Source organism: Myxine glutinosa, chromosome 4 (genome assembly GCF_964187855.1).
Source record: "Myxine glutinosa chromosome 4, kmMyxGlut1.1, whole genome shotgun sequence".
Classification (NCBI taxonomy): domain Eukaryota; kingdom Metazoa; phylum Chordata; class Myxini; order Myxiniformes; family Myxinidae; genus Myxine; species Myxine glutinosa.
Window position 1 is genome coordinate 187,955,795 of NC_136264.1, and position 27,594 is coordinate 187,983,388.

The following is a 27,594-nucleotide window of genomic DNA, read 5'->3' on the forward strand; positions in this document are numbered from 1 at the left end:
TTGCACAGACACCTGCATGGCCGCCATTTTGGATTTTCAAAATGGCCGCCATAAAAGACATATTTTGCGCTATCTCGGCTTCGAGTCAACCTAGAAACTTAATTAAATATGCCAATCCTATGTTTTCTGGGTCAAGGAATCCAATAAAGGCCTCAAAATAGTGCTCAGGATTATAGAAAAACAACAAACAAAGGTAATTGAAAACCATCGTCTTTATATTTGTGATATAACTGTATTACATAATACTGTACATGATATTGCAAGTCCTTTGAAGTTATAGGTATGGGTTTATAAAGCAAGAAAGCAGCCTTGTTAGTATCAGATTGAACTATAAGTCCTATACACAGGATCTACGAGGTCTATACCATTCAGGAATATGCTTTTACAGATCTTCATCACTGTCCTCAGGGTCATTTTCGCAAAGGTGTCTCCGCAAATGCCAACATTAATTTTTGGATTCCTCATGCTCTGAATATTCCAAAAATGTATAGTTTTGCTAATCTCCAAAATTTTTTGAACGAAATTATATTTGTTAACATAGTGAACCTGACTATACCTGTGAAATGCCAGGATGACAGTTTATAGCTGGGTCAGGATTCAAACCCAGGCTAGACAGCTTAGAGGCGACTCTAGGAAATCCTGTCAGCCCCATTTTATCACTGAGACAAGGGTGAAGCGAGAGGCCCCCCTGGATAATTCTACAGTAGCACCACATCAAGTGCAATTAAGAAGATTAGATTAAGCGTAATGAAGACCATTATATGAACAGGAGGGTGGGAGAATTAATAAAAAATATGACGATGATGGACAAACACTGTAAAACAAGTACTTGAAGAAACCCCAAACACCGCCCACCTCCCACACCCCGATGCCTCGTCTCCACCAGCAAGTACTTCAGAACTTGCTCGTGTAGAACCAAACCCAAAGAAAAGTCAGCCATGCGGAGATAAAGCTGCACGCCACATCGTGGCACAATCTTCATTACACCAACATTCAATATTTGGTAACATCATAATGTATGCATCTTCGGAATCGATGAACACAATTACTTCTGTAACAAGCAAGTTTCCAAACAGTGTGTATGCATCTCACGGTGGCCATGCTAATCGGAAGAGTGCACGTCACAGCCTCGGGTCTTGGATAAGAGCAGTTGCTGCTTCTTCTTGAGCAAGTGGCTGTAGAGTTCCTGCGCATCGTGCAGTTGGACCTGCAGACTGGCCAGTTCCACTGATATGGGAATTGCTGCAAGAAACAGTAAAGGCAGGGAAAGAAAGTGCAATTAAGTTAAACTGTAAATTACTTTGTCTGTGAAACAATTCTGGGTTGAAACAGCAGGACGAGTTAGAAATACAGGATTAAATTGAGATCCTACAGCTGTATAATGTCTCACAATGAAACCTTCAGAAAACTAGAATGACATTTGGTAGGTAGAGAGCATACCTCCACCAGGATGAACAGTTTACGTTTTGTATCCCATTGATAGGCTGTATCTGGATGCGGATCTTCACCATAATCCAATCAAATCCTCCTCGTCACACACAAATCCTCCTCGTCACACACAAATCCTCCTCATCACACACAAATCCTCCTCGTCACACACAAATCCTCCTCGTCACACACAAATCCTCCTCGTCACACACAAATCCTCCTCGTCACACACAAATCCTCATCGTCACACACAAATCCTCGTCACACACAAATCCTCCTCGTCACACACAAATCCTCCTCGTCACACACAAATCTTCCTCGTCACACACAAATCCTCCTCGTCAAACACAAATCCTCCTCGTCACACACAAATCCTCCTCGTCACACACAAATCCTCCTCGTCACACACAAATCCTCCTCGTCACACAAATCCTCCTCGTCACACACAAATCCTCCTCGTCACACACAAATCCTCCTCGTCACACAAAAATCCTCCTCGTCACACACAAATCCTCCTCGTCAAACACAAATCCTCCTCGTCAAACACAAATCCTCCTCGTCACACACAAATCCTCCTCGTCACACACAAATCCTCCTCGTCACACACAAATCCTCCTCGTCACACACAAATCCTCCTCATCACACACAAATCCTCCTCGTCACACACAAATCCTCCTCGTCACACACAAATCCTCCTCGTCACACACAAATCCTCCTCGTCACACACAAATCCTCATCGTCACACACAAATCCTCCTCGTCACACACAAATCCTCCTCGTCACACACAAATCTTCCTCGTCACACACAAATCCTCCTCGTCACACACAAATCCTCCTCGTCACACACAAATCCTCCTCGTCACACACAAATCCTCCTCGTCACACACAAATCTTCCTCGTCACACACAAATCCTCCTCGTCACACACAAATCCTCCTCGCCACACACAAATCCTCCTCGCCACACACAAATCCTCCTCGTCAGACACAAATCCTCCTTGCCACAAACAAATCCTCCTTGTCGTCACACACAAATCCTCCTTGTCACACACAAATCCTCATTGTCACACACAAATCCTCCTCGTCACACACAAATCCTCCTCGTCACACACAAATCCTCATCGTCACACACAAATCCTCCTTGTCACACACAAATCCTCCTCGTCACAAACAAATCCTCCTCGTCACACACAAATCCTCCTCGTCACACACAAATCCTCCTCGTCACACACAAATCCTCCTCGTCACACACAAATCCTCCTCGTCACACACAAATCCTCCTCGTCACACACAAATCCTCCTCGTCACACACAAATCCTCCTCGTCACACACAAATCCTCCTCGTCACACACAAATCCTCCTCGTCACACAGAAATCCTCGTCACACACAAATCCTCCTCGTCACACACAAATCCTCCTCGTCACACACAAATCCCCCTCGTCACACACAAATCCTCCTCGTCACACACAAATCCTCGTCACACACAAATCCTCGTCACACACAAATCCTCCTCGTCACACACAAATCCTCGTCACACACAAATCCTCGTCACACACAAATCCTCCTCGTCACACACAAATCCTCCTCGTCACACACAAATCCTCCTCGTCACACATAAATCCTCCTCGTCACACACAAATCATCCTTGTCACACACAAATCCTCCTTGTCACACACAAATCCTTCTCGTCACACACAAATCCTCATCACACACAAATCCTCCTCGTCACACACAAATCCTCCTCGTCACACACAAATCCTCATCGTCACACACAAATCCTCATCGTCACACACAAATCCTCATCAAAAAAAAAAAACCACCTTTAGAGGCCATTTTTCCCCGCAAGCAGGGGTTGGCCTTTTTCGGGAACCGTGGTTGTTGTTGTTTTTTGGTCCCCTTTTTGAAGCAATGTTTTACGGCCGGATGCCCTTCCTGACACCAACCCTTTTTGCCGCCTTTAACGACAAACAGGGAATTACCAGTGAACTGGTACTCAATTAGCCGACCTCGGAAGGTCCGATGACAGGCTGAGTCAACCCCCCTGGCGTTAATTCAGCGATCGACCGGGATTCGAACCCAGGATCCTAAGCCGGCACCCTAGCCGCTAGCCCAACACCAGGGATCAATCCTCATCGTCACACACAAATCCTCGTCGTCACACACAAATCCTCCTCGTCACACACAAACTCTCCTTGTCCACCAATTTTCATCCAAATCCATCCATGACTTTTTGAGACGTCATGAAATATGTTTTAACCCAATCGCTCAATGGTGAGGAATCACTTAAAAAATTATTGGGACCGCATCTGGATCCAAATATTAACCAAAATGGAATTGATTCGTCCTTGTCACACACCCAACCGGTCCACCAAGTTTCGTCCAAATCCGTCCATAACGTTTTTGAGATATCGTGCTATATATTGGTTTTAGTCCGATCACTCAATGGTGAAGAATCACATAAAAACTAGAAAGAGCAATCAGAGATTGCAGACCCTTGCCAGGACGTGTTTTCAGTGGTTTTGAAGGCTTTTGTGTTAAAACAAATATGGCGGCCGAACCACGTCACCGATGACGTCATCATTATTATTTTTTCTCCACCAATTTATCCCGTGATGATGCTCAAGAAATTTCACCTTGATCGGATGAAGTTTTGTACTTGTCGAATTACGACGTCATAATGGAGGCACATATGACATCATTAACATGTTGTTCCCCATGGAGAGTTCTTTACAATGAGCCATGTCTCAATTTTTTCTGTGCAGCGCTTTCGGAGATGTGGAGGTGCAATTTTTTTCGGTTTTTCCAAGATGGCGACCATACCACGTGACCGATGACGTCATAATTATCATTAACAAAAATTGTGCAGATGGAGTTGCACCTATGGTGAAAATTTCCTGTCAATCAGACCAACGGTTGCAGAGAAAATCATATTTGTTTGGTGCGGACAAGCAAACAGACAGACAAACAAACGGACTCAAATGCAATACCCTCTCCTCAGGCGAGGGTAATTATCATATCTGGATTCAGATCTTCACCAAAATCGAATCAATTCGTCCTTGTCACACACCCAACATGTCCACCAGGTTTCGGCCAAATCTGTCCACAACCTTTTGAGATATCCAGCTCCCAGACAAACAAACAAACAAGAAGACATCATGCAGAGCACGAAACTTGCAAAATCAACCCTTCCCCCCAAAATAAGTTGTCATGGATACATCAAATTGTCCATTTTATTGAGAATAAATCTGACGATCTTGACAAAGCTCGGGTCGATCGGATTAAAATTGATGATTTTTCAGATGAAAATTGATGATATAGGAAGTTTGACCTTGAGTTGACCTTTGACCTTTTTACATTGAGTTGACCTTTGGCCTTTTGCCCTTAAATAGTTGGTTTCCCAAATCAGCGATACCCTGGGTGCTGTTGGACATGTTCTGGGCCCTGTGCTTTTTCTGGTCTTCATCAATGATCTCTCCGACTCTCTGGAAAATCCTCTCTATCTCTTTGCTGATGACTCCACTCTCTGCCGCTCCATTCCTCATCCCTCAGATCGGCAGTCTGCAGTCTCCTCACTCTCTGCAGACCTGGACAAAATCACAAACTGGTCAAACAAGTGGAACATGTCTTTCAATCCTGACAAATCTCACACTCTTACGTTGTCTCTCCGAAAAGACCGACTGGACAATCCTCCCATCCACTTTCTGAACAATCCTCTCCAAGAAGTTCTGTCACTCAAGCTTTTGGGTCTCACTATCTGCCATGATCTTTCTTGGGAAAACCACATTTCCAAGCTGGCCTCCAAAGCCAGTCGCCGACTGGGCATCCTCCGTCGTGCGAAGTCCTTCCTTGGCACACCTGAGCTCCTCACCACATACAAAGCTTTCATCAGCAGCTTGATGGAGTACTGCTCTCCCCTCTGGGCCGGTGCTCCTGCTTCACACCTAGCTCGGCTTCACGGTGTTGAAACCAAAGCTTTCAGAATCATTGGAATCTCCCACGATGAAGCTGATTCTGTGGGTCTTTCACCACTCACCGCAGGCAGGTTGACTTTCTGTCTTCGACCGACTCCTCTCCGGCCTTGCTCCCCCAGCTCTCTCTGTGCTCTGTCCCCCAAATATTCCTGCAGGTCGCACAAGATCTGCCTGCAACCCTCATATGGTTAAATTGCTAAAATCAAGATTCTCTGCTCACCTTCACTCTTTTATTCCCCTTTTCTCCCACCTCTGGAACAAACTCCCTCACTCTCTTCAATCCCACTCCTCCCTCCAGGTCTTTAAAACAGCTGTTCACCACCATCTCCCATCCAAAACCTTGATCTTTTCTACCCCCGTTAATACACCCCAAATCCACCTCTTTCAATCTCCGACTTCATTCCTGAAATTCCTGGTAGCGTCAATTTGTTTTATACCATGTACCCCTTCCCTTCCCCCCCTCTCCCTCCCACAGATCTCCCGATGTGCCTGTTCTCTACTGTTGTGCTTGTGTGCTTCCCTCTCTCTCTCTCCATCTTGTCTCCCCCTCCCTCTATTATGTTTTTTTGTGTTTTATTTGCTCATGTGTATTTCGTGTGCTATCTCTTACACGAGCCTCGATCTTGTAAAGAAAAAAAAAAAAAAAAAAAAAAATACAGTTTCATGACGATCGGTAACATTGGCGATTGGCGGCGGAGGTAACAAAGGAAGAAATAAAGTGAACCATGAACAGTGTTGGACGAGCTGGTAACGTTTTATCTCTGTATAATCATTTCACATGTATTGCATATGTTTGCCTTTTACGAGAAAACGATGCTTCTGTTTTTACAAAATAAAATGCGTCACACGTTTTACACGCATTTGCCAATCACGCATTTGCCAATCGATAGCCTTGCTTTACACAGACATTCAGATTAGTCACTGTGAGGTTGCTCATTTCACTCGTATTTCGATTTATGGGCAAAAGTACATGACAGCGATGTACTCATTGTATTGCTTCCCTTTGCATATTATGAAGAAGGCCGTTCACACCAAACATGCGAACCACCCGGTCACTGTTTGTATTGCAGAAGCTGCTGCCCAAACACAACCACACTCTGAAATACAAGAAGTGTAACCTGGAGTGAACATCCAAGAAGACCAGACCACTTCTCCACTTGCAGTCCAGGCAGGAATACTGAGTAATAACTCACCTGCTCTTCGCGAACGGCACCGTGGCATCATTAACTTCCACCGACCAACGTTAGCGGATGGGACACCTAGTTTTACGTCTATCTGAGGGACTATGCAGACATTGATGAACCTCCTTGCCTGTCAAACAACACCATGATGACAGTTTATAGCTGGGCCTAGATATAAATATATACATATATAAATATATACCCATGCTATACATCTCAAAGGTGAGTGTACGTACCTCTCGGCACTCCAGCCTGCTTGAAGCAACAGAAATATGAACATGTGCACTACGTCAGCAGCCAGTATTTTGGGTAAAAGTAGGGTTATGAGTGGGAAATATGCATCGGATAAATGGGCAACCTTCAAGGAACAAATGTGTATGGTGCAGAGTAGGTATATTCCAGTAAAGCAATGGTAGAGGCAGAAAGATACCACAGTGGTTGTTAATGTTGTTGTCTAGCCCCAGACATTTCACTCGAAGAAGCCCCGCGGCATGGAGACAGCTGATCGATCTTCCAGGAGTGACCCAGAGATGCCCACATCCAGGATGGTGTACCCCCGTTTTCACGAAGTCAGGGCCACGGCAGAGTTAGAGAGAGAGCATATGTTTATCAGTTTTGGGGCTAGCCCCTGCAAAACTTCTGTGGAACGTTTTGGGGTCCCAGCGGGTGTCGTCGGTAGGTCGGAGGTTTCATAAATTTCTCAATAAAATTATGATTTTGAAATTGGCTCGATACAAACCTGCTGCCGATCTGGAAGTGACATGACGACAATGAGCTGGTTTGATAATAACTCTATTTGTGATTTAACACAGTATTTTGTTATAGTATTGTCGTGTGACTACCCTGTAGTGAACACCGTAGGGTGACACGGATGACCAAACAAGTTTTACTCCCATGCGTTCAATCCAAAATGACGGTATTCGTTGCACGCGAGGGAGAGGAGGATAACGAGCTTACCTTCACAGATCCCACCGGCAGTCTTCAAACCTGCAAGAATTAACTCAAACGACACGGAATTAAACTGTATAAAAAATAGCGGCTTTAATAAAGAAAATACCGGTAACAAAACAAAACACAGCCAAATAAAAACTATGATTCCTAAACGGGACGTCCCCACACCGACTCAATTACAGACAAAGGGAAATATAAAAGAACGAAAATAAAGGTGTGCTATTTATTGTGGGGACTTAGCTCCGAGTTGCTCTTGAATCCCGTCAGGAATGGTCAAAGATCGTCTGAGGCCTCTACGTCCTTGTGCGCGAAAATGCGCTCGTTGGCGCACAGTAGGCCTTGGCGCACAGTAGGCCTTGGCGCGCAGCTCGCTCTCCCAGCTGCGCTTATCCTCACGATCTTGTTCTCCAACTCCAACACCACAGCCAGACGATGCGAGGAAGTCCAGAGCCTCGACCGTTCGTTGTCAAAAGCCAGGACTCGAGAATGAAAGAAGAAGAGTGATGTCGGGACACAACCGTTCACCACCAGATCCAGAACCCAAGAACCAAAATGTCCGCCGTTCTAATTGTTTCGTACTCGAGGCTCTGACGTCATCCCACGACGTCTCCGTGTCCGCTCCTATCAGTGAGTCCCACCTTACCAGTCCTTGCGCCAATCAAATCCCGGACCAATCACTGCTCTTCGGAGTGTGGCCTCATGAACCTTTCGTGCCTGTGTGCTCACCAAGTCGATGTTATCCGCGGTAGTGCTCAATGTCCTGTTTCCGGTTGCTTTTTATTTAGTGTCATAAATGGGCGATTTCTTACTATTTGTGTGTGCTGTGTGTGTCATAAGGAACAGAGGAAAAATAACAGAGGCCATTACATACCGGGGATTAATTTACCTACAATCCCTAGGTAATTAACAAACCCCACCCCGCTCATGGGGATGAAGATATGCTCTTCCACGAAATACGGTCTACACAAATTTCCTACTTATTGCGTGGGTTTCTTCTTCATGACAGTCGGAGCACATTACCTATGCAATTCTACCTGGACTAAGGGAATCACTGCCTACCCTCTACAAACGTAACAGTATTAATGTATGATTGGAATGATGCTGTTTGGAATGAAAATAGAGATATTGAGTTTAAATGAATGAGGAAATGACGTGAGGGTTTCTACTTTCTAACCGTGCCATTCACGAATTTCCCATTTGCAGTTTCGCCATTGACTGGAAAAGCAACATTCAGACTGGGTACGTTTTTTGTCCAAGTCATTCATGAACCTGCTGTCCATGTCTGACATTTGACTGAAGGTGGCACAGATATGTAGAATTTATTGGTTCCGTGGTTTAACATTCCCCGTTTCTGCATTGTTTGTTTGCTTTTGGTTTTCCACCCGTGGATACTTTACATGTATATGTATGTGTGTGTGTGTGTGTGTGTTGTTGGGTATGTGTGTGTGTGTACATGTGTGTACGTGTGTGTGTGTGTGTGAACGTATGTGTACGTATGTGTGTGTGTGTATGTGTGTGTGTGTGTGTGTGTGTGTGTGTGTGTGTGTGTGTGTGTTGTTGGGTATATGTGTGTGGGTGTGTGTATGTGTGTGTGTGTGTGTGTGTGTGTGTGTGTGTGTGTGTGTGTGTGTGTGTGTGTGTGTACGTGTTTGTGTGTGTGTGTGTTTGTGTGTGTGTGTGTGTGTGTATGTGTATGTGTGTGTGTATATGTACATGTGTGTGTGTATGTTTACGTGTGTGTGTGTGTGTGTACATGTGTGTGTGTGTGTATGTGTACGTGTGTGTGTGTGTGTGTGTACGTGTGTGTGTGTGTGTGTGTGTGTACGTGTGTGTACGTGTGTGTGTGTATATGTGTGTATATGTGTGTGTTTGAAAGATGTCATTCAACCACAAGCGCAGAATGTTAATGTCAAAACACAATGAGCTTCCAACATTATTTCAATATGCAGAATGCCACAGTAACGCCATACTGTTCCCATGTACAAGCTGTTTTGTACTCGTGGTCAAGGTCCTGTCTACGGCCATGGAAAAGCCTCTCCAGGGGTGAGTGGGAGTGGGGCGTTGGGGCCGTCTGACGTCTGACCCTCTCTTTCTTTCTCATTCACCATCTAATGTGGATTTATATTATAATAACAATTGAAACAACAAGGATTCCTGAAAAACGATATCCCATTTTAACCAGATACGTGCATTTATCTTGAGACAATTTTTTAAACCAGTAGATTTGTTGCTATATTTCAGTCTTAGAGACAACTCCATTTTAGGAAAGTTCTCAAACCCTGTTGTAGTATAATTTAAATCGGGCTCACAGGATGTCCTAGAGGTACACACACTCACCTCTGAGCCGTCTAGCCTGTGTTTGCATCCGGGCCCAGCTAGAAGCTGCCATCCTGGTGTTTCACAGGTAAGGTGATTCATCAATGCGTGTGCCATCCCTCCGAGGGATGTTAAACGGGCGTCTCGTCTGCTGACATTTGTCGGTGGACGTTAAAGATTCCATGGCGTCCTTAGTGAAGAGTCGGCGAGCTATCGCCGGCAGCATGAACAATTTTACAAATTCCTCCCCAAACCAGCAGAAGGCACTGCATAAGTGGCACTACCACACCCTCAGGTAATAACCCGATCCCACAGCCTTGTGCTGCATAGAAACGTTGAAGAAGAAGAAGTATAAAATTAAAAAAGGATTAAAAACGGTACTTTTAAATTGTCCTTCAATTACACCGTGGTCTGCAGCAATGGCGCGAAGAGTTAAACGGCTTACCTTGTTTGAAAGATTGCTGTGCTTGCCTCAAGCTCTGCGGAACCAACACCCCAAACCATTTCAAAGGGTCCTGAGGTAGCACCTTATCCTGGGCTTCGTCGGAGGTTTTGTCCCGGCTCTCCAAGCTCGAGGTATGCTCTCGATCTCCTGAACCGACAGTGTCCATTTCTGTTTGATTCTTTCTTCTTCTCACTCCTGTTTGACAAAAAAAGGGGGGTGGGGGAGGGTGGGGAAGGAGAGTACACTACAGATTTCTGTCGCATAGCAGCCGAGAAGGGGACGACTAACCAACCACATGTACTAGACCAATATAAATGCGATGTTCAGCACATTGTTATTTTTGTGCAAAGGTTACAGTAATAGTGTGAAAACTTTTTACGAAAAGGGGAGCATGAAGAAGGATTGATAAAGGAGCCAGCATGACAACAGAAGAGTGAAATGGTAGAGATTACAAGGAGTGAGGACTGAGGACAAGTATGTGAAAGGTACAAGCATGTAGCCCCCCCCCCCCCCCCCCGCAACTCACATGCAGATCTTTCTTTAATAAAAAGCAGTTACTCAGAGCAATAACTATCAACCATTGAATAGCAATTCCATGATATCAACTAGAACGCCACTCAGTAGAGCGCATACTCCCGCCGTGGGTCAAGTTGGAATAGTACGATTCCACAAAAGTGTGAGGGAGTAGTTCAGTGACAGCACAAGACAAGACAACGCAAGACAGACACTCACACTGCACACATATATATTTAGAATATATAGAAGATAATGTTAAAATGAAACAAGGCAATTTCACTTACATTTTCGGGTTCAGCGTTCAATTCTATATAAGTGAGTGTATTTTGAGGCATGTGTGACTTCAAATAAAATTGTAAGCCAGGAAAACGTTCGTTTCATTCCTTAGGGATACAACATGTAAAACTGGCCCAAACGTCAAAACAAAACTCGCTCATTTTAAGTCGTACAAGCTAATGCGACCACTCATTCTTCTGGGAAGAATCCCGTGCACATGCTGGTCACACTTATAAGTCACCTAAGTCTTTATAAGTTCATCAAATACTGACACCGCGATTAACATTCGCTGAGGTAAATGTTGATATCTCTTCTGAGGGGGAAAAAAAAAAAAAATAACAGTTTTAAAGCATTATACGTATCAAACGATACATTTTATGAAACGGGGAAACCGAATACACACTTTGGTGGTTTTAAAATGACAGAATATGTCTTTCTTAAAATTTAAAAAAAGAACATTGAAGACGATGCTGCTAAACAAATACACCGCTCTAACGCATAACCACGAGTTTAAACTACATTTACAACAAATATGAAAACTATTTTCATATCACAATGTTAAATATAGAATACATAGAAGACAATGTTAAAAAAAATGAGCCCCATCTTCCAATGGTAAACAATCCTTCAAAAAATTCCTGGATCCGGAATAATATCCTGAGCTTCACCAAAAACTAATCAATTCTTCCTTATCCCAAGGGCAATCATCCCACCAACTTTCATCCAAATCCGTTCAGAACTTTTCCAGATATCTTGTACACACACACACACACACACACACACACACACACACACACACACACACACACACACACACACACACACACACACACACACACACACACACACACACACACACACACACACACGAATGCATTACTCCCGGGCGGGAGTAACAACAGCAATTCCTAACATAGCAAATTAATATTTGAAGGATCTCATATAAATGGTACCAATTCTACAAACACTTGATACTTTAATTTATCTGAAAAGAAACCTCAAAGTAGTTTCACAGTTTTAAAGTAATACGTCGAGCGAGCTATAACTTATGAACTGATTTTCCGATTCTCTGGATCGTAATGGTTCAGTATGTATGCACGTTCACACACTTGTCCGAGACGCCTATCTGTCAACTATCCCGACATGGGTTTTAAACCCATATCTGGAATAAGTAAACTCGAGCCAAGTCAATGGCAAGCCTTCGCAAATCCCCACGTTTCCCAAACTAAAGCAAAAAGTTCCCCCAGGAATAACTTGGAGTTAAAATATTTTCCCATTTTGACCCTAAGTCCCCACCCATCCAATGGGGCATGAACCGGGGGTCAAATCCAAAAAAATCGTTACATATTTAACGTGTGTCCCAATGTTGATTGCATATGCAAAGTTTCATTACAAAATGTTTGAAAATGTGACCGCAATTGCATTTTTCGGTGTTTGACCTTTTGACCCCGCCCCAGGAGGCAGGCCCAAAGATGTTGTGATCATAACTACCAAGTTTGGTGAATTACTGCCCAATCGTTTAGGATCAGATAGCGTGATGGAAGGACAGACAGACAGCTGATTACAACATCCCCTTGTTTTTTTTCCCAAAAAGTATAGGGATAATAACATCTCACTCTTTCTCTTCACCTTGAGATTCAGGGCCCTATGCACAAAAGGTGTCATGGCGAATCACGCGATGACCAGGAATTGTGGAAGAATAAGTGGTGGTATAAGGCCATTCGTTTTTTTTTTGTTTTTTTTTGTATACTGAATCGAGGCTCGTGAAAGAGCTAACATTTATTTCACAAACAAATCAACCAGACAAACAAAATATATAAAAAGAGGGAGCGGAAGACAAGATGGGGAGAGAAGGGGAAGCACACAAACACAACATTTGAGAGCAGGGAGAAGTGTGGGAGGGAGAGGGCTTGGGGGAAGGAGGCGTGGGAAGGGGGGTGGGGGGGGAGAGGTATAAAACACAAGGGGACCAAGGACTTCCAGGACAGAAGTTGGTATTTAAAAAGAAAAAAGAAAAAAAAAAGTGTAGGATTTTGCGTGAAATTTTGGTTATGTCGGCATTAAGGTCAGGGTGAAAATTGGCTGGCAGCCTCACCTTGCCCTTCAGCTGTCGAGGTTTCTACAGGGTCTTGGTGCATTCGATTCATTCGTGATCCAGCCTCCAGTAGCTCGAGGCTGGCTAGGCCTGCAGGCATCTTGCTGCAAAACAAACGATACATCATGCACGCACCCTGTCGGACGTCTACTCAATTCCCAAACCACCACTCAGTAATGTGCTCAAGCACACAGATGATCATTTCAGCATCCCAGGATCGATGATCAGGAATTCAGTGCCGGGACTCAAGCAAGCATAATGTTAATAATAAATCATAATAAAACGTTCCTCCATCAATGCTTGCATTAGTCTAGTCGGGCAAGCTTTTCTCACCATTGATTTCAAAAAGCTTTTCGCTTCTGCAAACGACCTTCCTTTATTTGAAAAAGGATTTGTGAGAACGGCAGACAATCGGGGGTGGAAACATCATGCGATGGCCTCGACAAATGAGCGCTCTGACGAGTTCTAAGATAGCCAGAGAGAAAGCAAAGGGTCAAATCTACCACATTTATATGTCTGTTGTGGTAATGTGCTTGTACTGCAATGAACATACTGATGAGACAAACACTTAACACAGCCACTGAGCTTGGGGGGAAGTGACGTCACTTTGCGGGATACTCTGGGTACCAATGACATCACAACAATGGCTGGGCGGGGAATTTCCTCAGGAATAATTTCCTACTCCCCATGGATGCCAAACTATGGTTGTTTGTCCGTGGTCTATCCTTCTAAGTTCAGAGCGGCAAACAAGGAAGCAGCAAGGAAGCAGCAAGTACCATTTATTTTATTATTTGGTAGCTCTTAAAATTATTTTACATTTTATTTTTAATTATTTTACATTTTAATTATTTATTTATTTTACATTTTAGTTTCATTTTATTATAATTATAAATTATTTTAGCTCTTACACGAGCCTCGATCTTGTATACAAAAAAAAAAAAAAGAATATTATTTGGTATGACTCGGTTTGAACGGTTTGCACTGCCGACCTCCCAGACTCGGCGCGGACGCTCTAACCATTACACGACTGAGTCTGGTTAGAACTGGCAATCCAGATAGGCAAGCAGCTCAGGCCAAAAAAGTGCTCTAAAAATGATTGAGGTGGAAAGTCGAGTACTACAAGCTAATTTTGTTATTTTTTGCCAGCATGGGTCCTGACTACGTCACATAGCAACTCGAACGGCACTCTTTGACATCGCGATTCAATGTTATGGACCGATATGCCTTCACCCACATATTACATCATTATACAAACTTTATTTGAACCTCCCATCACCCTCCCATCACCCTCCCATCACCCTGCCCCATCACCCTCCCCCATCACCCTGCCATCACCCTGCCATCACCCTCCCATCACCCTGCCATCACCCTCCCATCACCCTCCCATCACCCTGCCATCACCCTCCCACCACCCTCTCGTTGGAGGTATTGACTTATTTAGGGTTGGTTTTCTAAGGCTGTAGGCCGCACCTCATTTTGTCGAATAAAGTGGTATTCGGGTGGTTCCGGTATTTGGGACCGCAGGGACGGAAAGTGCAGGTACGGGGTGCTTGGCACTCCCCAGCCGGCCCACTCTGAAGGTTCGGATCGGGACACCGGGATTCATTCCGGTCGCCCGGTCGGCCCGGAGGTGGGGGTGCGGGGCCTGTCACGGAACGTCAAAACAAACGGCCTGCCGGGGCCGCCCAAAAGTCGGGCGTGAGGGGCGCGTCCACTAATGGAACGCCTCTCGCTTCCCAGATCGAGGGCCACGTGGTCAGGAGAACCTCGTCCCTTCTGGTTGCCCTGCCGTCCCACCGGGAGCGCTGGCAGGGTGTACTTCAAACTAAGCTTAAGTGTCAAGTGTTAAGTTCCTCCTTGCCCTCGCAAGGGAAAGGCTAGGGTCAAGCTCTTCCAAATTTCCAAACACTAGAAATCGGACGTCTCAAATTAATTAACTAATTTGTTAATACATCTCAGTCGCCGCGACCTCTCTAGCGCGGGCGTCGAACCAGTTCATTTCCGGGCGACCGGGCCGAGTATCGACTCGGCCGTGGCCGAAGCCGTTGATTCCGCCGTAGCACGCTAACACGTAGGCTCGCGCGTCCCTGGTCCGCCGGGCCTCCGCGGGTGTCCTACCGTGCCCACGTCGCCATGCTCCCTGAATAAGAGAGTCAGACGTGGTGCCCGGGGACGGAGTTCGCTGTCTAAACATGGTAGCGCTAGGCCAGTGGGACCGCCGGGACCCACGTGCACTCACAAGTTGTTCTGCGCGTGGGCGGCAGTATCAGACCGGGGCGCCCAAACGCTCCCCGGCTAAAGTTCATCCTGAAAGCGCCCACATTGTGCGGACAAACCAAGTCAAGGGCCACGTGGTCAGGAGAACCTCGTCCCTTCCGGTCACACTGTGCCTATCGGCCGGCCTCGAAGACCGAAATTGTGACGGTGTCACCCGAAACCCTGGTGTTGGGCTAGCGGCTAGGGTGCCGGCTTAGGATCCTAGGATCCTGGGTTCGAATCCCGGTCGATCGCTGAATTAACGCCAGGGGGGTTGACTCAGCCTGTCATCCTTCCGAGGTCGGCTAATTGAGTACCAGTTCCCTGGTAATTCCCTGTTTGTCGTTAAAGGCGGCAAAAAGGGTTGGCGTCAGGAAGGGCATCCAGCCGTAAAACATTGCTTCAAAAAGGGGACCAAAAAACAACAACAACCATGGTTCCCGAAAAAGGCCAACCCCCGCTTTGCGGGGAAAAATGGCCTCTAAAGGTGTTTTTTTTTTTTTTTTTATACAAACTTGTACCAGGTTGATTTAAATCTCTTCAACTGTTCTCAAGTATATGATTTTTACCTGACATGACCTCTGACCTTTGATGCCAGAATCTAATCAGTTCATCTTTTCATCATAATATATACTTGTACCAAGATTGGTCAAAATCCTATCACTAGTTCACAAGTTAGTGCGGTAACAGAATTTGTTCATAACGCGACCCCTGACCTTTGAACTCTGACCTTTGAACTCAAGCAAGCACTACATTCAAAACCAATGATAAGGAACGGCTGGCTTGGCAAGCGCTAGATAGCTGCTTGGTAACTGAATGCACCCCGAGTTTCCTCCATTTCAGTTTAGTGTTAAACAGCAGTAGTGACTGCTTGAAAAGGTAATCATAGGTGTGTGTTTGTGATTTATAAAAAAATGTTTTACTTCTGGTAGGCTTGCCCCACGAAACGTCACGATAAGCATTTGTCCAATGAGGAAAATCCCTTGGGGAAGGGGGATATTATTGGTATTAATATTATTTTGTAATAACATTAATATTATACAATTATCATTAGTGCTGTTATTACTTTTTTTATTAGAAGCGGCCTTGGAAAAATGCCGTGTTAAGCTATTTTTACACGAATATAATAATAATAATAATAATAATAATAATAATAATAATAATAATACATTTATTTTGTCTAGCGCTTTTCAAGAAACCCAAAGACGCTTTAACATGGTACATAAAACAAAGACAAAAGAGACAAAAATACATAATTTAAAAACCAAACAGAAAGGAAGGAGAAGGAGAAGAGACGATCAGGGGCTGAATGCGGTGTTGAACAGGTGGGTCTTGAGTGATGATTTGAATGTAGTGAGTGAGGAGGAGTCTCTGATGGTTTGCGGTAGTGAGTTCCAGAGTGTGGGAGCAGCGATGGAGAAGGCCCTGTCCCCCCAGGATCTGAGTTTGGTCCGGATGGGGGGGGACAGGAGGTTAGCAGCAGCAGAGCAGAGGGTGCGTGTGGGAGTGTGTCTGGGGAGGAGGTCAGTCAGGTAGGATGGGGCCAGGTTATGAAGGGCTTTGTAGGTCAGAAGGAGGATTTTGTACTGGATTCTCTGGGAGATGGGGAGCCAGTGGAGCTTGTGAAGGACGGGGGTGATGTGGTCCCGGGCCGGGAGTGGGTGAGTAGACGGGCAGCGGAGTTCTGAATGTATTGGAGTTTATTAGTGATTGTTGAGGGTGAACCATAGAGGAGGCTGTTGCAGTAGTCCAGACGGGAAGTGATGAAGGCGTGGATGAGGGTTTCTGCAGCTGTGGAGGAGAGGGATGGACGGAGACGGGCGATGTTTTTCAGGTGAAAGAAGGCTGTGTTGGTGATCTGTTTAGTGTGTTTGTCGAAGGATCTTAACACGGATTTTTCCCAAGGAGGAGAACCCCTTTGGAGGCTCGGGGCAAATGAAGGCGCTGCAACCTCCACCATGTGACTCTTAGTCCTCCCGTCAATTTTGGTTGATATTGGATAAGCAGAAACCGAATGTATCGGGATCAGACAGACAGACACTAAATTGCGTATTTTAGTATGATGACGGTAATTACTGCATAAAATAATTGTTAGTTGGATCCATGAAGAGTAAGTACTTCGATACTCTTCAATGGTATTAAGAGGTCTATTCACGTGAGTTCAAGCCCATGATGATGAAGAAGAAGCACTCCGCACTACCTTTACTCAACTAGCGATTCAAGATGGGGGAGTCGAGCAAACTTGGGTTACATTGTTTCCCCCCGAATTTCTCCTCGGTACAAAAAAACAAAGTCTCCCATTGGAGGAAAAGGCTTCATTTTGTATTGTTCAATGTTCATACTTTGTTTTCGGCGGAGAATGCAATTTTGGAAGTCAATGTCCTTGGCAGGTGTATGCCCGGAAATGGAAACTTGGTGCGATCATCTTTGAGCGTGCAGGATTTTAACATTCCTCGACCTTGTTGTTTGATTACGTGTACTCCAAGGATTCTGTGCAGAAATGAGGATTGATGGAGCGAGGACATTGCATCAACCCCCGTCGGTGTAACACGGACAGCAGCAAATATATATTTTTGTCCTCATCAATGATCACACTTCATATGGCCTAGATGGATGCACACCTGCCTCTGAGCTGTCGAGTCTGGGTTCAAATCTCGACTCAGCTACAAACTTCTGTCCTGATATTCTGATATGTCCTGGACATATCCTGATATGATATGTCCTGATATGTCCTGGATATGTCCTGATATGATATGTCCTGATATGTCCTGGATATGTCCTGATATGTCCTGATATGTCCTGGATATGTCCTGATATGTCCTGATATGTCCTGGTACAAACTTCTGTCCTGGTATTTCGCATGCAGGGCGAGGGATCAATGTGTGTACCATCTCTCTTTTGGACATTAAGCTGGAGGACCCGTCGACTAAGATTAGTTAATGGACGTCAAAGATCCGACGGTTTTTCGTGAAGAATGTGTTAACTATCGCAGGCACCCTGAACAAATGACAAAATCCCCGTTCTAACCTTGTAGGGAGCACTGCATCAGTAGCACAGCCACACTCTCAGCAATGATGCAAACCAGCAGTCAGGTGATGAGGATCACACTTGGACCAATCACAAGTCTGAACATCCATTTGTGTAATACCTGCAGCAGACATGGACAAGTGGCGCCATCTTGTGAGGGTACTGCAGTGGAGAGACGTTTTTGTTGCCCATAGAGTACCGAGCTTGGGAGAGGCCAAGCCAACCCTGAAAAAAACAAATAAACAAGTTACACACACACACACACACACACACACACACACACACACACACACACACACACACACACACACACACACACACACACACACACACACACACACACACACACACACACACACACACACACACGAGCAATTCAGAAAGTTCAAAAGGTAATTTCTCATTTTGGCCGATCCATGATCACATCTCAGGTGTTGGCGATAACTCGCCTACTTTTTGAAGAAGACGCCGTAGAATCTTTAAAAACGTTCGCTAAGTAATGTTAGCAGACAGGACACCCTGCTTAAAGCCAATCGAAGGAACTGCGCACTCACGGAACACATACATGAGAAGCACAGGCAAAAAGACGGTTTATAGTCGGGTCGGGAATTGAATCGGGCCTAGACAGCTCAGAGACCAGGGTGCTACCTCCACACCATCCAGTCAGACCGATGTGCGATTTTACACATGAACAGCGAGGACGTTGAACCACTGTTCGTATTTGCATGTACCATTGTACAAGCTAACGGGTTCGAAAAGTTCCCTTCGAATAAACAATTTTGATTCGACTTTGAAAGAGAACAGTTTACAGGGTGTGACGACACACAACAAGAATGACTGCAGACCCGACCAACTTAAATTATTCACCTCAACAGCTTCAAAGCATCACACGTGGCTCGTGGTCACCATAGTGCTGGGTGCACCTGTTGTACAATTACGGCAGCTCCTATGTGGCCAAAAGAGCACGTCATGGTGCTGCTGCATGTCAGGGACATGACTGATGGAGTCACGGCGAAGGTTTATGGAACTACTAGCAGTGACTATGGTGCTGCTGGCAGTGACTATGGTGCTGCTGGCAGTGACTATGGTGCTGCTGGCAGTGACTATGCTGCTGCTGGCAGTGACTATGGTGCTGCTGGCAGTGCCTATGCTGCTGCTGGCAGTGATTATGGTGCTATTGGCAGTGACCATGCTGCTGCTGGCAGTGACTATGTGGTGCTGTTGGCAGTGACTATGTGGTGCTGTTGGCAGTGACTATGTGGTGCTGTTGGCAGTGACTATGGTGCTGTTGGCAGTGACTATGTGGTGCTGTTGGCAGTGACTACGCTGCTGCTGGTAGTGACTATGCTGCTGCTGGCAGTGACTATGGTGCTGTTGGCAGTGACTATGGTGCTGTTGGCAGTGACTATGTGGTGCTGTTGGCAGTGACTATGTGGTGCTGTTGGCAGTGATTATGGTGCTATTGGCAGTGACCATGCTGCTGCTGGCAGTGACTATGGTGCTGTTGGCAGTGACTATGGTGCTGTTGGCAGTGACTATGGTGCTGTTGGCAGTGATTATGGTGCTATTGGCAGTGACTATGCTGCTGCTGGCAGTGACTATGGTGCTGTTGGCAGTGACTATGGTGCTGTTGGCAGTGATTATGGTGCTATTGGCATTGACTATGCTGCTGCTGGCAGTGACTATGGTGCTGTTGGCAGTGACTATGGTGCTGTTGGCAGTGATTATGGTGCTATTGGCAGTGACTATGCTTCTGCTGGCAGTGATTATGGTGCTATTGGCAGTGACCATGCTGCTGCTGGCAGTGATTATGGTGCTGTTGGCAGTGACTATGGTGCTGTTGGCAGTGATTATGGTGCTGTTGGCAGTGACTATGCTGCTGCTGGCAGTGACTATGGTGCTGTTGGCAGTGATTATGGTGCTATTGGCAGTGACCATGCTGCTGCTGGCAGTGACTATGGTGCTGTTGGCAGTGACTATGTGGTGCTGTTGGCAGTGACTATGGTGCTGTTGGCAGTGATTATGGTGCTATTGGCAGTGACTATGCTGCTGCTGGCAGTGACTATGGTGCTGTTGGCAGTGACTATGTGGTGCTGTTGGCAGTGACTATGTGGTGCTGTTGGCAGTGACTATGGTGCTGTTGGCAGTGACTATGGTGCTGTTGGCAGTGACTATGTGGTGCTGCTGGCAGTGACTATGTGGTGCTGTTGGCAGTGACTATGGTGCTGTTGGCAGTGACTATGTTGTGCTGTTGGCAGTGACTATGTGGTGCTGTTCGCAGTGACTATGTGGTGCTGTTGGCAGTGACTATGTGGTGCTGTTGGCAGTGACTATGGTGCTGTTGGCAGTGACTATGGTGCTGTTGGCAGTGACTACAGTGCTGCTGGTAGTGACTATGCTGCTGCTGGCAGTGACTATGGTGCTGTTGGCAGTGACTATGGTGCTGTTGGTAGTGACTATGGTGCTGTTGGCAGTGACTATGGTGCTGTTGGCAGTGACTATGGTGGTGTTGGTAGTGACTATATGGTGCTGTTGGCAGTGACCATATGGTGCTGTCGGCAGTGATTATGGTGCTGTTCGCAGTGACTATGGTGCTGCTGGCAGTGACTACGGTGCTGTTGGCAGTAACTATGGTGCTGTTGGCAGTGACTACAGTGCTGCTGGCAGTGACTATGCTGCTGCTGGCAGTGACTATGGTGCTGTTGGCAGTGACTATGGTGCTGCTGGCAGTGACTATGGTGCTGCTGGCAGTGACTATGGTGCTGTTGGCAGTGACTATGGTGCTGCTGGTAGTGACTATGCTGCTGCTGGCAGTGACTATGGTGCTGCTGGCAGTGACTATGCTGCTGCTGGCAGTGACTATGGTGCTGTTGGCAGTGACTATGGTGCTGTTGGCAGTGACTATGGTGCTGCTGGCAGTGACTATGGTGCTGCTGGTAGTGACTATGGTGCTGCTGGTAGTGACTATGCTGCTGCTGGCAGTGACTATGGTGCTGCTGGCAGTGACGATGCTGCTGTTGGCAGTGACTATGGTGCTGTTGGCAGTGACTATGGTGCTGTTGGCAGTGACTATGGTGCTGCTGGCAGTGACTATGGTGCTGTTGGCAGTGACTATGGTGCTGCTGGTAGTGACTATGCTGCTGCTGGCAGTGACTATGGTGCTGTTGGCAGTGACTATGGTGCTGCTGGCAGTGACTATGGTGCTGTTGGCAGTGACTATGGTGCTGTTGGCAGTGACTGGTGTTGTTGGCAGTGACTCTGGTGCTGTTGGCAGTGACTATGGTGCTGTTGGGAGTGACTATGTGGTGCTGTTGGCAGTGACTATGGTGCTGTTGGCAGTGACTATGGTACTGTTGGCAGTGACTATGGTGCTGTTGGGAGTGACTATGTGGTGCTGCTAGCAGTGATTATGGTGCTGTTAGCAGTGACTATGGTGCTGTTGGGAGTGACTATGTGGTGCTGCTAGCAGTGATTATGGTGCTGTTAACAGTGACTATGGTGCTGTTGGGAGTGACTATGTGGTGCTGCTAGCAGTGATTATGGTGCTGTTAGCAGTGACTATGGTGCTGTTGGCAGTGACTATGGTGCTGCTGGCAGTGACTATGGTGCTGTTGGCAGTGACTATGTGGTGCTGTTGGCAGTGACTATGTGGTGCTGTTGGCAGTGATTATGGTGCTATTGGCAGTGACCATGCTGCTGCTGGCAGTGACTATGGTGCTGTTGGCAGTGACTCTGGTGCTGTTGGCAGTGACTATGGTGCTGTTGGCAGTGATTATGGTGCTATTGGCAGTGACTATGCTGCTGCTGGCAGTGACTATGGTGCTGTTGGCAGTGACTATGGTGCTGTTGGCAGTGATTATGGTGCTATTGGCATTGACTATGCTGCTGCTGGCAGTGACTATGGTGCTGTTGGCAGTGACTATGGTGCTGTTGGCAGTGATTATGGTGCTATTGGCAGTGACTATGCTTCTGCTGGCAGTGATTATGGTGCTATTGGCAGTGACTATGCTGCTGCTGGCAGTGACTATGGTGCTGTTGGCAGTGACTATGGTGCTATTGGCAGTGACCATGCTGCTGCTGGCAGTGATTATGGTGCTGTTGGCAGTGACTATGGTGCTGTTGGCAGTGATTATGGTGCTGTTGGCAGTGACTATGCTGCTGCTGGCAGTGACTATGGTGCTGTTGGCAGTGATTATGGTGCTATTGGCAGTGACCATGCTGCTGCTGGCAGTGACTATGGTGCTGTTGGCAGTGACTATGTGGTGCTGTTGGCAGTGACTATGGTGCTGTTGGCAGTGATTATGGTGCTATTGGCAGTGACTATGCTGCTGCTGGCAGTGACTATGGTGCTGTTGGCAGTGACTATGTGGTGCTGTTGGCAGTGACTATGTGGTGCTGTTGGCAGTGACTATGGTGCTGTTGGCAGTGACTATGGTGCTGTTGGCAGTGACTATGTGGTGCTGCTGGCAGTGACTATGTGGTGCTGTTGGCAGTGACTATGGTGCTGTTGGCAGTGACTATGTTGTGCTGTTGGCAGTGACTATGTGGTGCTGTTCGCAGTGACTATGTGGTGCTGTTGGCAGTGACTATGTGGTGCTGTTGGCAGTGACTATGGTGCTGTTGGCAGTGACTATGGTGCTGTTGGCAGTGACTACAGTGCTGCTGGTAGTGACTATGCTGCTGCTGGCAGTGACTATGGTGCTGTTGGCAGTGACTATGGTGCTGTTGGTAGTGACTATGGTGCTGTTGGCAGTGACTATGGTGCTGTTGGCAGTGACTATGGTGGTGTTGGTAGTGACTATATGGTGCTGTTGGCAGTGACCATATGGTGCTGTCGGCAGTGATTATGGTGCTGTTCGCAGTGACTATGGTGCTGCTGGCAGTGACTACGGTGCTGTTGGCAGTAACTATGGTGCTGTTGGCAGTGACTACAGTGCTGCTGGCAGTGACTATGCTGCTGCTGGCAGTGACTATGGTGCTGTTGGCAGTGACTATGGTGCTGCTGGCAGTGACTATGGTGCTGCTGGCAGTGACTATGGTGCTGTTGGCAGTGACTATGGTGCTGCTGGTAGTGACTATGCTGCTGCTGGCAGTGACTATGGTGCTGCTGGCAGTGACTATGCTGCTGCTGGCAGTGACTATGGTGCTGTTGGCAGTGACTATGGTGCTGTTGGCAGTGACTATGGTGCTGCTGGCAGTGACTATGGTGCTGCTGGTAGTGACTATGGTGCTGCTGGTAGTGACTATGCTGCTGCTGGCAGTGACTATGGTGCTGCTGGCAGTGACGATGCTGCTGTTGGCAGTGACTATGGTGCTGTTGGCAGTGACTATGGTGCTGTTGGCAGTGACTATGGTGCTGCTGGCAGTGACTATGGTGCTGTTGGCAGTGACTATGGTGCTGCTGGTAGTGACTATGCTGCTGCTGGCAGTGACTATGGTGCTGTTGGCAGTGACTATGGTGCTGCTGGCAGTGACTATGGTGCTGTTGGCAGTGACTATGGTGCTGTTGGCAGTGACTGGTGTTGTTGGCAGTGACTCTGGTGCTGTTGGCAGTGACTATGGTGCTGTTGGGAGTGACTATGTGGTGCTGTTGGCAGTGACTATGGTGCTGTTGGCAGTGACTATGGTACTGTTGGCAGTGACTATGGTGCTGTTGGGAGTGACTATGTGGTGCTGCTAGCAGTGATTATGGTGCTGTTAGCAGTGACTATGGTGCTGTTGGGAGTGACTATGTGGTGCTGCTAGCAGTGATTATGGTGCTGTTAACAGTGACTATGGTGCTGTTGGGAGTGACTATGTGGTGCTGCTAGCAGTGATTATGGTGCTGTTAGCAGTGACTATGGTGCTGTTGGGAGTGACTATGTGGTGCTGCTAGCAGTGATTATGGTGCTGTTAACAGTGACTATGGTGCTGTTGGGAGTGACTATGTGGTGCTGCTAGCAGTGATTATGGTGCTGTTAGCAGTGACTATGGTGCTGTTGGGAGTGACTATGTGGTGCTGCTAGCAGTGATTATGGTGCTGTTAGCAGTGACTATGGTGCTGTTGGGAGTGACTATGTGGTGCTACTTGCAGTGATTATGGTGCTGTTAGCAGTGACTATGGTGCTGTTGGGAGTGACTATATACAATCGTGGCCAAAAATATTGGAACCCTTGCACTTTTTTCAAATAATGCGCCATTTCTTCCAGAAAATTGTTGAAATTAAAAAATCTTTTGTATCCACATTTATATTTCTTTGGTTTGCAGTGGAACAAAACAAAAAAGCTTAAAAAAAAATACTAAATCTTAGATTATTCCACACAGAAATCCTAAAATATCCCAGACAATATTATTGTTACCTTTTAGAAGTTGTAAGAAATAATTAGATTTCAAGCAGGTGATTCTCCTTTACTTTGGAATTGAACTCACCTGTGGTGAGTTGCAGGTGCGTGCAATATAAAAATCACTCATTCAACCAGTTTGAATTGAGAAAAGGAGTCATTCTGCTGTTTTGTGTCACTGTGTGTTCTGCAATGAGCATGGAGGAAAATAAAGAAAACCAGAGAATTGACTGAGGAGGTCAGACACAAGATTCTAGCCAAGCATGGACAATCTCAAGGCTACAAGTCCATCTCCAGAGACCTTGATGTTCCTGTATCCACCATATGTAATGTTATCAGGACGTTTTAGGCCCATGGCACTGTAGCCGATCTCCCTGGACGTGGCCGCAAGAGAAAACTTGATCGAAGATTGCAGCGAAGGATTGTTCAAATGGTGGAGAAAGCACCTCGATCAACTGCCAAACATATTCAATCTGACCTTCAGAAACAAGGTACGACAGTTTCAACTCGCACCATCCATCGGCAACTCAATGAAAGAGGGTTATACGAGTATGGTAGGAGACCCAGGAAGACTTGTTTATACTTGTGTACTTGTGTTTATACTTCTCCCCCCCCCCCCACCCCCCTTCCCATGCCGCCTTCACCCAATCCCTCTCCCTCCCACACATTCCCGATGTCCCTGCTCTCAAATGTTGTGTTTATGTGCTTCCCCTTCTCTCCCCATCTTGTCTACCACTCCCCTTTTTATATACTTTGTTTGTTTGTCGCTTTGATTTGTTTTTGTGATAAATGTTAGCTCTTTCACGAGCATCGATTCTGTATACAAAAAAAAAGAAAAAAAAGACCCTAATGCTGAGAAAGAGACATAAGAAAGCCCAACTGGAGTTTTCCAAAACACACCTGAACAAGCCAAAATCCTTCTGGGAGAATGTCCTGTGGACAGATGAGACCAAATTAGAGCTTTTGGGTAAAGCACATCATCTCTATGTTTACAGGAAAAAAAAAATGAAGCCTTCAAAGAAAAGAACACCTTCCCGACAGTCAAAGATTGAGGAGGTTCAGTGATGTTTTGGGGTTGCCGTACTGCCTATGGCACTGGGTACCTTGAATGTGTGCATGGCATCATGAAATCAGGAGATTACCAAGGCATTTTGGAGCACAATGTTGAACCCAGTGTCAGAAAGTTGGGTCTCTGTCGAAGGTCATGGGTCTTGCAGCAGGACAATGACCCCAAACACACTTCAAAAAGCACCCAGCAATGGTTCAAGACAAAACGCTGGACTGTTCTGAAGTGGCCAGCAATGAGTCCAGATCAAAATCCCATTGAACACCTGTGGGGAGATCTAAAAACAGCAGTTGGGAGAAGGCACCCTTCAAATCTGGGAGAACTGGAGCAGTTTGCACAAGAAGAGCGGGCCAAACTGCCGGTAGTGAGGTGTAGGAAGCTCATTCATGGCTATAGGAAGCGCTTGACTGCAGTTATTTTGTCCAAAGTCTGTGCTACCAAATATTAAGTTTACGGTGTCAATAATTTTGTCAATGCCATTTCTTTTTATTTTCTGATTCAAAAGGATATATTAATTTCTGAATCAAAAACAAAGGTTCTGTAATACTAACAGTGAAATAAAGATTTGTGGAGACCAAATACTTTTGTCAATTTTAACTTATTTTTCGAGAAAATTGTGAGTTATTTGAAAAAAGTGCAAGGGTGCCAATATTTTTGGCCACGACTGCAGGCTGTGGTGCTGTTGGCAGTGATTATGGTGGTGTTGGCAGTGACTATATCGTATATACTATATGGTGCTGTTCAGTTGGCAATGATGACATGGTGCTGGGAGTACCTGTTGTACGCCAGTGTCCATCTCCCGCCGTTTGGCAGCCATGTTCTCGAGCATATGTAACATGTGCCATGCGAGGAGGTCCAGCCTGCGGTACAGTTCGTCTCGAGACAAATCGGCGCAAATATTTTCCGGGGTCTTGGAATCAGTCTCCTCCCGAAACAAGGAATCAATATCTCCGAGTTTTTTGGAAATCAGTTCTTTCATACCCATGGTGTCATCGAAGTCTTCGGAACTGGGGTCTTCCTTCCGTGAGAGGAAACTCGGTTCCAAGTCGGCCATAATAAAGGAGCCAGAAACAGATAGCCAACCAGTGAGCCAGACAGAGACAGTCCTTCTCGAATGGAATATTATTGTATTGAACGACTTTACGTCACTCGGGTCCTTCCGTAAATATATCCTTAATGCTAATTAATATTACACATATTTATGATTTTAAATGGAATATGGACTATGTCAGTAAATTACAAATCAGATTACGTTTATAATACATAGCACAGTAAATTGCTGAAAAGAATGATTGGTTTTCTTATACACCGCCAAACCTTGAATCTACTATATAAACATTAATGAATAGAGATTTTGAAATGTATAATGGAATATAAATATATTTATGTTTATCCTTTTTTCAATCAATATAAACAATATAACATCGAATTAATCGGAATTTGGGACTTAGGCAAAATACGTAACGCTTTAGGCTTTTCGGGTGCTGTGGGGAGGATGAACTATAGTCACGTGACACAATCTTCATCTTCATTTTCGTCCTCTTGGCAGTTGGCACGGAGTTATAGTTCCCCGTCACCTCGACCTTGACATGTTAATTTAGAACGACCAAGAGGTTGAATTCGTCCAGATATTGCAGATGTGCTGTTTAAATCATTAATTCGAGGCTCCGAGAGGGCATTTCCAAAAAGGATAAAGCAGTAATCTCAACGAGGAGTGTATAAAATTTGGAGGGAATTGAAGGGCAAC

General features: G+C 45.9%; 1 protein-coding gene across 1 annotated transcript; it reads right to left on the reverse strand.

Annotated features, from left to right (window-relative positions):
- Positions 1-947: 947 nt before the first annotated feature.
- On the reverse strand, positions 948-27,022 carry VMA22 (vacuolar ATPase assembly factor VMA22). Its single transcript, XM_068099672.2, has 5 exons — positions 26,623-27,022; positions 18,583-18,686; positions 13,179-13,282; positions 10,292-10,486; positions 948-1,242 (listed from the first exon to the last, which is right to left on the reverse strand). The coding sequence occupies exons 1-5, from the start codon at positions 26,899-26,901 to the stop codon at positions 1,103-1,105; spliced, it is 822 nt and encodes a 273-aa protein (XP_067955773.2). The 5' UTR covers positions 26,902-27,022; the 3' UTR covers positions 948-1,102.
- Between the last annotated feature and the right edge of the window lie 572 nt (positions 27,023-27,594).